This window comes from Hyla sarda, chromosome 2, assembly GCF_029499605.1.
Source record: "Hyla sarda isolate aHylSar1 chromosome 2, aHylSar1.hap1, whole genome shotgun sequence".
Lineage (NCBI taxonomy): Eukaryota > Metazoa > Chordata > Amphibia > Anura > Hylidae > Hyla > Hyla sarda.
The window spans coordinates 171250931-171263702 of NC_079190.1; the positions used below are offsets into that span (position 1 = coordinate 171250931).

The following is a 12772-nucleotide window of genomic DNA, read 5'->3' on the forward strand; positions in this document are numbered from 1 at the left end:
TTTTTTTTTTTTTAAAGAACTGGTTGCAGAAAGTTAAACAGATTTGTAAATTACTTTTATATAAAAATCTTAATCCTTTCAGTACTTATTAGCAGCTGTGTAAAAGAGAGTAGCAGGAGGCACTCACCAGGCTTCAATAAAAGATAAGCTTTATTCTTCATATGCAGATACATCCGCATGGTCAGGCACAGACGCCGGAGCCCGGGCTTCACAACTACAGCCGTTTCACTCCACCATGGAGTTTCATCAGGCTGTATGCTACAGAGGAAATTCTTTTCTTTTTTTAATTTCTTTCTTATTCTTGTCCACAGTGCTCTCTGCTGACACCTCTGTCTGTGTCAGGAACTATCCAGAGCAGCATAGGTTTGCTATGGGGATTTTCTCCTGCTCTGGACAGTTCCTGATACGGGCATCAGGTGTCAGCAGAGACAAGACAAGACAAAAAAGAAATTCAAAAAGAAAATAATGTCCTCTGTAGCATTTAGCTGCTAATAAGTACTGGAAGGGTAAAGATTTTTAAATAGAAGTAATTTACAAATCTGTTTAACTTTCTGGCACCAGTTGATTTAAAAAAAATAAAAATGTTTTCCATCGGAGTACCCATTTAACAACTGGAAAATTTAGAGAGTCAGGCTGGTGATCACATGACCAAGTAATGATCAAGAGTAATTAAATACACATGTGCAGCTGTGCTGGTATAAAATATATTGTGTGGTAGGACTAGTGATAAGTGTGCATGATATCGAACAAAAAACTAAAATGCTTCTTTAAAGTGCACCTAAACTTTAGGCAAAAATCATTTCAGACAACTGTCTAAAGTGTATGTCAGGAGATAGAAGGGTCAGACGTCTTATATTTAACTGCCGGACCCCATTGTTCTGGAAGATATAAGCTGCTGCCAAAACTGTCTGACAGGGTTCTACCCCTCCTCCTTTCATTGAGAATACATTAATGCTCAGAATTGCTGAATGTGCATGTGTATGTGGAAATCAGGAGAGATGGCTATTGAAGGTGTATGGCCACCTTAACAGGATCAGACCTTAGAACTGCCCATAATTCCTCTATTAAATTAATGTCTGGACTGTTTGTGACATGAAGATACTGTGACACCACAAAAGTGTGCTAAAATTAAAATGTTGCTACAAAAATTGACAATAAGATAAATGTTGGTAGGACATCTGTCAGCTGCAGTCAAAAGAAACTAATAGCAATAGGGACCATTGTCACCCAGATGATCTGGTAAATGTGGTCACAAAAGGAAAGCAACTTACTTAGTTTGGATCAAGGAATCCCAAAAGGGTCGCAGAGCACCCAGCAGACAGCTGAAGGATTTGCTGGGACAACATGGAGTTTTATAAAAGTGTAAGAACCGTTCAACAAAGACATCTGGATTCTGCAGACCTTTCAGGAAAAACAACAACTGACTAAACACCTGATTGAAAAAAGACTAGACTGGGCTAAACAGGGTGAAAACTGATCAACAGAAGACGGGGATCTAGTGAAAAACATAGACTTTTTTTTTAGCATTAATTCTTTCATTTGGTTAACAAAAATTATTTAAAACATATATGTATTTGTGTATTTTTGGATGCTTATAAAGATTATGATGATGTTCAGGTTGCATCATCCAGTCTTCTGAGCAGCAAGTGCAATATACCAGACAACACCATGGGGAACATATAAGGAAAAACTGCATAATCCAGTGAGCCAAGCACCCACTCAGGTCATGGTATGGAGCCTCATGACTGTCTTCAGGACAGGCCGGCTTTACATTATGCAGAACAATATCAGGCAGAAGCCATTCAAGTCTGCAGTAGAACAGCGTCTCATACCAAACACTGGGACCCCCTCCGATTTCCTGAATGGGGCCTGGCAGTCTGCTGGAAGTGAGCGTGCCGACCCCTGCACGGAACAGTGGCTGACACCCCCCTCTATGTATCCCATAGGGATACATGGAGGGGGCGTGTTGGCCGTGGCTTCCTTTGGGGGTTGGAACGGCCCCTTCCGGCAGACTGCCTGGGCCACGTTCAGGAGTTCACGGGGGGTCCCAGCAGTCGGATTCCCCCCGCGATCTATAACTTTTTCCTTATCCTTTGTTAGTTTTGTTTCACTACACAAGTGATGTACAGAGCTGTGTCAAGTAGGAGCAGGCAGCGAGAGAAAGCCATGGGTTGTTTCAGGCTGTGGGCAGACGATGTTCCACCAGTTTACCATCCATTATGTTGGTCTAACATTTGTGATCTAAATTCCACAAGAAAGCTGATGAGCAGGAACTGGTTTTCATTTTTTTTTTAAATGTACACGTCTTGTCTTAATTGGGATTCTTTTAATATTGTCCACCAGCACAGTGCCAAGAAGTATCCAGCTTTTCCGAGGAGCGCCACTTTTGTAGTTTGTAACACTTTTAGGTGTTATCATTGCAAATACTGTATGAAGGTTTTTATTTCTTTTCTTTTACTATAACCGGTATTGCCTATCCGTCATCTACACAATGTAAGACTGCAATGCAAGAAGCAAATTCAGCTGCAGTAGCAGTAAGATGACACTAAGATTTCTGCAACCATATTTTTTTATTTATATTATTTCTATATTTATTATGCAGTACTTATGAATTTGAACTTAGTGCTTATTGTATTAGAACTGTGAGCTCACCTGCAAGTTTACCTCACTCAGGTGAGATAGATAGATTATTAGGGTACGTTCACACGCGCAGATTTTTTTAGCGGGATTTACGCCTCGTATTTTAAAGTGGGCGGGCTCTTCTCGGCTGTCCGCAGCCGATTTTCCACGGCGGAATGTACACTGAGGAAAATCCGCCGCAAGCCCCATTGAAGTCAGTAGGGACTGTGGCGGACCGAGAAGAGCCCGCCATCTTTCAATACGCAGCGGAGAACCCGCTAAAAAATCTGCGCGTGTGAACGTACCCTTAGTCTATGGCTGCAGGCCTGTTTTTGTGTTCGGAAGGTGGTTGCATGGACAGCATCATAGGAACTGTTGCTATAATTTGTTATCTCTTTCCATATCTTGAAATGATTATGTGGAAATTGAGGAGATCATCACTGGACAAGGTCATTTGAGTCATGCTTTGTGCGATATTCACTTCCTTTGGTGTAACAAACCTTTCGCCACAGTGATCAGGATTACAAGGGAAATCCACATAGTGGTAGATAAAAGTAAATTCTTTCCTTCTAGTACATAGAAAATGGGGTTTAAAATAGCTCTGCCAGCATGACTTATGCTCTGTATTGCCTGTCCTTTTAACCCAGTTGTGTGTTATCTATTAAACTATGTGTATAACTGCATGCTGATACATCTTTGTTCATATTATAGAGATCTTATGGGTCTCCCATGGGTTTTGGCACATTTCACCATGAACATTTCATTAACACAAAAGAGTCCGTTACGTAAAAGTTGACATACTTAGAGCTCTTCAAACAATTGATCTAATGTAAATTTGCCTCATTTGGGAAAAAAAATTTACTTATTTCTGTTTCAGCTGTTCTATAATGTTCAGTAAAGCACATAGAAGAAGGTTATCTCAACAAAATACTGTACTATACAGTGATCCCTCAACTTACAATGGCCTCAACATATAATAGTTTCAACATACAATGGTCTTTTCTGGACCATCGTAAGTTGAAACCAGACTCAACATACAATGCTACAGACAGTCCAGATCTGTGAAACGTGTCAGTGACTGGAAGAACCGACCAATCAGAATGGGCATTCGCTGGTAAAACCCCTGTATTACTGAAGCATATGCACTGACTGATGTCTGGTAGCGCCCCCTACAGTACAGGGAGGTATTACATGTTCTGCACTACTCTTTACCTGTATTACTGAAGTGCAGGCGCTGACTGGTGTCTGGTAGCGCCCCCTACAGTACAGGGAGGTATTACATGTTCTGTACTCTTTACCTGTATTACTGAAGCGTATGCACTGACTGGTGTCTGGTAGCACCCCCTCTCACTGTAACAGGGAAGTATTACATGTTCTGTACTCTTTACCTGTATTACTGAAGCGTATGCACTGACTGATGTCTGGTAGAAACCCCTACAGTACAGGGAGGTATTACATGTTCTGTACACTTTACCTGTACCAGGGTTAGCTGCTCCTTTGTACACCAGGTGAGGGCGACTCCATTACTTTTTTACGACACTGTGTCTACTGTACAGGACCCCGAAGAAGCTCCTGTCCTCTACATAGACCAGTGTTTCCCAAGTAGGGTGCCCTCAGCTGTTGCAAAACTACAACTCCCAGCATGCCCGGACAGCCTCTGCCTGTCCGGGCATGCTGGGAGTTGTAGTTTTGCAACAGCTGTAGGCTCCCTGCTTGGGAAACACTGACATTGACAGTGATTTACAGCTCCCAGCAGATCTTTCTTACTTTTATATGTAAGGACTTGCTTTATCTATATTAGTTATCTACTTTTTTTTCTTTAATTCTCACATTTTCCTATTTTTGGATGACATTTTGGTGCCTTTAGAACCAATTACCAGGTTTCCATAGAGTTCTGGTCTCAACATACAATGGTCTCAACATACAATGGTTGTCCGAGAACCAATTAATGTTGTAACTTGAGGGACCACTGTATACATATCCGTATTACATGCATGATTAGGGTTTAAAGATGGTATGCTATCCTGCAAAGGTATTACCCAGAGAGCCCCGCAGTCTATTATGAAATCTTCTCAAGCCCTATGAAGCGTGGAAAAATTTAGTATATGCTTAGAGAATCTGTTTTATCAATTATAAGCAAAGATTTACTCAATTTTCCTTTTTAACCCATGTGAGATTTATTAGTATAGTAAATATAAAAAGCATGTAAATGCAACTAAACACACAGGGGGCTCGCAGGATACAATACTAACACTGCTAGACAACTAATTCTTTTTCATAGTGTTACATCCAATATACTCTACCATAGTCATAAAGGCCTACAAGGCAATTCTGTATACATACTGCCAATGTTCTCTGGGCACCACAGTAACTGAGAATGAATAGGTGGGTGCCAAGTCAGGAAAAATAGATGGAGCAGCATGTTATTCTCACTGTAATGGAAGCATACTGTAGATTCAATATACAATTATGCCAGTGTATTAAAAGAATGGATGATGCATGTGACTAGTCATGAAGATCAATACAAAAAAGGGAATTTCTTTTTAAAGGGATACTCTGCCCCTAGACATCTTATCCCCTATCCAAAGGATAGGGGATAAGATGTCAGGTCGCCGGGGTCCCGCTGCTGGGGACCCCGGGGATCGCTGCTGCAGCACCCCGCTATCATTACTGCACAGAGCGAGTTCGCTCTGCCCGTAATGACAGGTGATACAGGGGACGGAGCAGCGTGACGTCATGGCTCCGCCCCTCATGACATCACGCCCCGCCACCGTCAATACCAGTGTATGGGAGGGGGCGTGGCGGTCGTCACGCCCCCTGCCATAGACTTGCATTAAGGGGACGGGACGTGATGTCACGAGTGGCGGAGCCATGACGTCACGCTGCTCCGTCCCCTGTATCGCCTGTCATTACGGGCAGAGCGAACTCGCTCTGTGCAGTAAAGATAGCGCAGTGCCGCAGCGGCGATCCCAGGGCTCCCCAGCAGTGGGACCACGGTGATCTGACATCTTATCCCCTATCCTTTGGATAGGGGATAAGATGCCAGGGGTGGAGTACCCCTTTAATGAATGACATTTTCTGGCAGAACTGATTTACCTAGGTGGAAGCCATTGTCCAAAAACATTGAGTAAGGGTCCTTCTCATTCCCTAAGTAGGGGCTACTTTTATAAGGTAGGGAAGCTGTAATTTGTGGGAAGAATGAAAGCAGAAGATATATATTTATTAATATGTCTCCAATAACTCATATTTCTGTAATGAAGATGGTGGTGTATTGTCACTATATTTTTTTACAGTGATATATTACTGGGCTTCTGTGGGTCAAGGTGGTGATTCCATGGGTAGCCTCTTCTCAGAGGAATAACTTAAAGCTCCTGGGGTATACTGTCAGTATATTGTTTTCTTACTTTCAATCAGCTATTAACTGCTCTAGAGACTAAGCCGTCCCCTAACAAGTCTGATGTATTTTAGCCTGGATTAGACAGAGCAACCTGAACTATACATGAAAATATGCCTGCTGCAAAAGAGAAACTAATTAGAATTTTTAAGGGAAAATGTTCTTTAAATCAAATCTAATAAAAAAAAAATTGCACTCTAAGGTGTCCATAGTCTTTAAAGGGGTACTCAGATGTAAAACAATTTTTTTTTCATATAAACTGGCTCCAAAATATTTAACATATTTGTAAATTACTTCTATTAAAAAATCTTATTCCTTCCAATACTTATCAGCTGCTGTATACTACAAAGGACTTTAAGTTGTTCTTTTCTGTCCGACCACAGTGCTCTCTGCTGACACCTCTGTCCATGTCAGGAACTGTCCAGAGTCGGAGCAAATCCCCATAGCAAACCTCTCCTGCTCTGGACAGTTCCTGATATGGACAGATGTTGCAGCAGAGAGCACTGTGGTCAGACTGAAACTAAACTAACTTAACTTCCTCTGGAGCATGCAGCAGCTAATAAGAACTAGAAGGATTAATATTTTTTTATAGAAGTAATTTACAAATCTGGCATCAGTTGATTTGAAAAATTTTTTTTTTCCACCTTTAACTATAAATTAAAATATGATAAATGAGTGGACCTCCTGATAATTCTCCCGTTCACTATTTCTCTTGTAGGCTGTTTCCAGCTATGTAATGTTTTTCGATCACATGACATGGAAATTGACCAATGCTTGCTGGAGTCTCTTCCTTTGGGTCAGCGCCAGCGTTTGGTGAGACGTATGCGCTGTGAACAGATTAAGGCCTATTATGAGCGTGAAAAGGCTTTACAAAAACAAGAGGCCTATAGAAGAAAAAGCAAACAGAGAAAAAATTATAAGGTTAATTTTCAGCTTTCTGACAAAATACAAGATGCAATAATCCACCATGATGACAAAGAAGGTAAAATTATGCTTAATGAGTTGTACATTGATGCAATGAATGCTGCACAGCCATTGTTACAATTAGAGATGAGCGAACTTACAGTAAATTCGATTCGTCATGAACTTCTCGGCTCGGCAGTTGATGACTTTTCCTGCATGAATTAGTTCAGCTTTCAGGTGCTCCTGTGGGCTGGAAAAGGTGGATACAGTCCTAGGAGACTCTTTCCTAGGAGTGTATCCACCTTTTCCAGCCCACCGGAGCACCTGAAGGCTGAGCTAATTTATGCAGGAAAAGTCATCAACTGCCGAGCCGAGAAGTTCGTGACGAATCGAATTTACTGTAAGTTCGCTCATCTCTAGTTACAATGTAATAAGAAGAAATACAACTGTGTTTCTGTGACATATAAGTTGTGCGGTTCAAGCCCCAGGTTAAGTGCCCCCTGAATCCCTAAAAAAATATTTACAGTGGTGCAGATATTAGATCCTTGAACTCTAGAACTAGTTAAGATGTCTTTATATTACTGAGATGGAGGATCACATTATGACTTGTATAGCCAGTCGGAATTCATATCCCAAAGTAAACTGAATTATACAGTGCAGATTGTTTCCTAAAGAGGTTTTGACTAATGTAAACAAAGCTTATTCTAAAACAGTTCATGTTTCAATTCACCATGTTTAAATCTCTGCTTGTTGTCAGTGGATGAAAGCTTTAAGGTCTAGATTTAAAGCAGAAAAATCTGTCTTGTCCAAATGACGTAGGCACTCTACTGATTCTGATACCTTTAGCTCATGCACCAATATTTTACAATAAGCATATTATTTTGTATAATAATAATAAATAATAATTATAATGAGCATTTTCATTCATTTCTAACAGTTTTGCAGCTATTAAAGGATGGAGCCAATCCACAAACGCATATCACTTCAGGGGGATGCCTGCTTCATCTGGTAAGTATAAGACCTAAACTACTGTGTATGCAGTCCAATTTACATAATAATAGCTTATCTTACTTAATAACTTACTTAATTTATGATTTTTCTATCTTTTCTACCTTTTTTATAGTGATTCTGATACAAATTTTTCCCCTCATGTATTAACGAGTTCATTCATGTTGTGAAACATTGGCGGTTTTCATTTATTTAACCTCATATTATACCACCAACCAAGTACTGGCTATGATGCCATAATTGGTTCACTCAAACAATGTATACCAACAAAAGAACCAATGATGTCAAATATAAATTTTATTAAACATGTATCAAAATAGACATACATTTAGAAAATAGACAGAAATATTAAAATAAAGGCACTGAGGTTGACAAAAAACAGATGACTGGAGATGGTACAAGTGGCACATCAGTACATGGAATACAGGAGGGACATAAATCCAAAATAAAGAAGACAACTCTCTTAAATGATACAATAAATCAGTCAGCATAAATGTGGACAGCACTCCACTATGTGGCGGAGAGAGCTATGTGTCTGCCATGCAAAGAATAATGGACACTGAAGACTGGAGCATAAGGAAAGGAAAAGCCAGCCAAGCAATAAAAAGACTGCCTGCCATGCAAGTTGCCACCTACCAGCTCCAACCCCAACGTACATTTTGCGTTGTGCTTCATCAGGGGGCGAGTCTAAACCCCATTACAGGTGGGTATATATATCCAACATCAGCCAATCAGCACATCACTCATATCAGATTAACAGCCTGTTCCTCCAATCATTGCGCAACAAGGTTCATATCCCAGCCCATAATAATGGTTACCTAACGTTAATCCTACCTATTGTATGTGTTCCACGACGGTGTGTGAAGTGTTAAGAGTGCACCCGTCACATCCAGATGTGACCGGAGCACTAGTACCCCTGTCAGGGAAAGGGCATAGTGCAGTGGGGCGGGGGATGCACGGAGCGGTCATATGACCAAATCACGTGACTGGGTAAGGGTCATGTGATGCGCTGGCAACTCCGCCAGAGAGCGGGGCAGGGCAAAATTGGCTCCGTCCCAGGGTAATAAGGGAAACTGTGCTGCAGTTTAACCTATCATTGGGAGATTCACCCATAATGGGGCAGGTGCACCTGTGTGGAAAGTAATCCACATACCGGCAGGCCTCCTGGGAGTAGCAATGGCAATCAATGTATATATAAAAACAGGACAGACAGACAAACAACAAAAAACACCCAGTGACATATAAGTGCAACAAATTAATCCCCTATGTGCTGTGACACAAACAAAACCACAACCCAAAGAGAAAAGATAAATATATTGAGAATGCGTATAAATGTGTGTAAGTGTAGAAAAGGGGAATAATGGATGAAAGTGAAAAAGAATAGATGCAAATGGGAGAAATGTAAGAATGGGGGCTAAAAAATGTGACAAAAAATTTAATATAGGGGAAAAAATTAATGTGTACAAAGTAATGGTTGATTGTGTAAGTGATATAGTGCAATGTGATAAAAATTAGTAAATGGGATAAATGTAGAGTGAATGACAAAAGTGTGACAATGAAAAAAATAAACATGTGATCACAGAGTCAGTGAGTGAGCGTGAAAAGGAGTATATGGATAACGTATATGAATGCTGTAGGTGTATAATAGGTATAATAGCTATACAGCAAAACATGCAAAAATATTGCAATACAATTTATTTAAAAAATACTTTGTTGTAGATATGGAAACATAGAGAATAAGGTGAATGAGTGCTATAAACTAACCGTCTACTGATAGCAGCAAAATTGACAAGTGGGACTAGAGCCCTCATAAGAAATGGACAGCGGGGACCTAAAGTGCATGAGTGTAAAAAATAACAACACAGTGAAATAGGGGACCTAAAGTACATGGGTATATAAAAAATGGCCCCACTACTATGGTCACATAGAATGAAGTGTGTGAATATTAAAAACATGACCATCAACTATTAGCAGCATAATTACAAGAATTACAGGCCAAATAGGAGCAAAGACTATGAATAAACATAAGAAACTAAAGTGTCTAAATACCACAGAATGACCACATTGCTGAACTGGCAACAATTTAGGACATAAGAAGAAGTAGATCTGCCATAGCAGAAAGATAAGGTAAGAGGCCAGCAGACAGATAATAATATGGGGGCATGAACTGATGATGGCATTGGGCAGCATGCATGGCAGTATGGAGGTAAGATCATCAAGAAACAAACAAAAGAGGGGGAGACAGGTATTGTTCTTCAATATGGGAACGGCTGATGAATCTAAAAACAAAAAAAAACAGAAGTAAAAGGTGAGCATTAAAAACACACAAATAGTAAAAACAAAACACCCACCCTAAGGAGGGGAATAAACACACGATCAAGAGCGAATGGGAAAAACCTAAGTGTAAAGAAGGGGAGATATATCAAAGATCTAATCTCATATTTAGATGAAGGGCACAAAGCTGGCATGATCATTTATCCCATTTGGTTGTAGAGTTTTAAATCTGTAGATCCACTTGGTTTCGAGTTCTGCAAGTTTGATTTTCCAGTTGCCTCCCCTAATGCCCCCAAAAATGCGGCCAATGCCCCTCGCCTGTAGGTCACTTGGATCACTCCCATGGTAAGTCTTAAAATGTCGGGGAACCGTGGTCGGCTTCATCCCTGGCCGCTAGAATTCCCAGGACATGCTCTCTTGTTCTTTTCTTTAATTCACGGGTGGTCATGCCTACATAAACAAGACCACTTGGGCAGGTAGCATGGTATATAACCCCCATCGTGTTACATGAGATAGTATGTCTGATATCAAAGGAACGTGTTCCATCAAAATTCGTAAAGGGGGGGGGGGGGTCAGAACAAACATTGGGACAAGCTACACATTTCCCACAGGGGTGACAGCCCCATTTTGATATCCCTGATCCCAATGGATTTGTGGGTTTTTTGACTTTATGGTAGCTATGCACCAACAGTTCCCTAAGGTTGGCACTCCTCCTAAATGTAATGGATGGTTGTTTGGGAAGATACAATCTTAGTACCGGATCGGCCAATAAGATGTTCAAATATTTAGACAAAATCTCTTTAACTTGGGGAACCTGTGCATGGTAAGAAGAGATGAATCTTACCTGGTCATCCTTAGTACTTCTCATCCTGGGTTGCAGAAGTCTTCTCCTGCTGGTGTGTTTGGCCCTCAGATATGCCTGGCGGATCCAACTTTCTTTGTAACCCCTTTCAGAGAATCTGTTCCATAGTTCAATAGCATGGTTCTCAAATGCATCATCTATTGAACAGATATGTTTAAGTCTTAGAAATTGACCAACGAGGATACCCTTGATGAGGTTTTGGGGATGTGATGATTGGGCATGTAATAAAGAATTGGTAGCAGTGGGTTTGCGGAAGAGGTTAGACTGTACGTACCCCTGTTCATCAACATTGAATGAGATGTCCTGAAAGTCCATATGTTTTCTTCCTGCTTTATAAGTGAGTGTAATGTTCTGGTCATTTGTATTCAACGTTGTCATGAATGTCTGCAACTCCTCCAGCGATCCCTTCCAAACAAAAATGACATAGTCAATTTACCAAGCCCACATCTGTACTTTCTCAATACCAGGAGGGAGATCTGTTAGGAATATAGATCTTTCCCATGCCCCTAAAAATAGATTTGAATACAATGGCGCACATGCCGTGCCCATCGAGGTTCCCTGCATTTGTAAATAATCTACTTCTTTAAATAAAAAGACGTTTTGAGTCAGGGCAAAATTGAGGAGTTCACGCACAAACTCACCTATATCTCTGTCAATTCCGGACATCCTCAGGAAATCACCTATGGCCAAAACTCTATCATGGTGACGGATAGATGTATACAAGGACTCCATATTGCTTGTCACAATCCACATGTCATCTAATTGGATATCTTCCAATGTTCATAGGGCGTCAGTGGTGTCTTTGATGTAGGATGGCAGAGTCTCCACCAGGGCTCTAAGAACATGATCTCCACCAGGGCTCTAAGAACATGAACAATTAGTTTACAAATGGGCTCACACATATTGTTACGCCCAGACACAATAGGCCTACCTGGAGGAGTTGCAGCTTGTTCATGTACTTTGGGAAATAGGTATAAAGTAGCAATCGTGGGGTTGTCAATTATCAGATATGTCTGTTGTTTGGAAGGTATAACACCTTTGGTGGTAGCCTGTAGTAATATACACAAAAGTTCCCCCCTAAATGTATTTAAAGGATTGAAAGTCACTGTCTATAGGCCTCTTTTTCATAAAGATCAAGGGGCCACAAAACAACATTTCTCCCTTTGTCTGAGGGCTTAATCAAAATTTCAGAATTTGCTTGAAGTTGTTCAATGGCTGATTAATCAGAATATGAGCAATTATCAAAATTCCGAATAGGTGACAATTGTTCTATCTCCCTTGATATAACCTGAACAAAAATATCAATATTAGACGACAGTGATAATGGGGGGACTTACGTGAACGTGCATTTAAATTTGCTGGGAAACCAACCGGTGTTAGATGTGTTCTGTTCCTCCGACAACTCTTCAAGTGCTTGTAGAGCTAGGGTTTCCTCACATGCAAAACAAAAAAATGAGCAATTATGATAAATATTTTTGAAAATAAGTTTTCTAACAAAAAGTTGTGTATCCTTAAATGGGTACTCCGCCCCTAGACATCTTATCCTCTTATCGCCGGGGTCCTGTTGCTGGGGACCCCCAGGATCTCCGCTGTGGCACCCTGCTATCATTACTGCACAGAGCACACTCGCTCTGTGCGTAATGACAGGGACCGGAGCATTGTAACGCCACCACACCCCCTCCCATAGACTTGCATTGAGCGGGTGGTTCGTG

General features: G+C 40.8%; 1 protein-coding gene across 7 annotated transcripts in view; it reads left to right on the forward strand.

The window, feature by feature from the left end:
• The window catches only part of MYO16 (myosin XVI), a 483589-nt gene that overhangs the window by 150310 nt on the left and 320507 nt on the right, over positions 1 to 12772 (forward strand). For all 7 annotated transcript variants that reach the window (XM_056555738.1, XM_056555737.1, XM_056555733.1 and 4 more), the window contains exons 2-3: positions 6732 to 6995; positions 7854 to 7924. In XM_056555738.1, the coding sequence (XP_056411713.1) occupies positions 6770 to 6995; positions 7854 to 7924 (297 nt within the window). In that variant the 5' untranslated portion in view covers positions 6732 to 6769. The remainder of the gene's footprint in view (positions 1 to 6731; positions 6996 to 7853; positions 7925 to 12772) is intronic.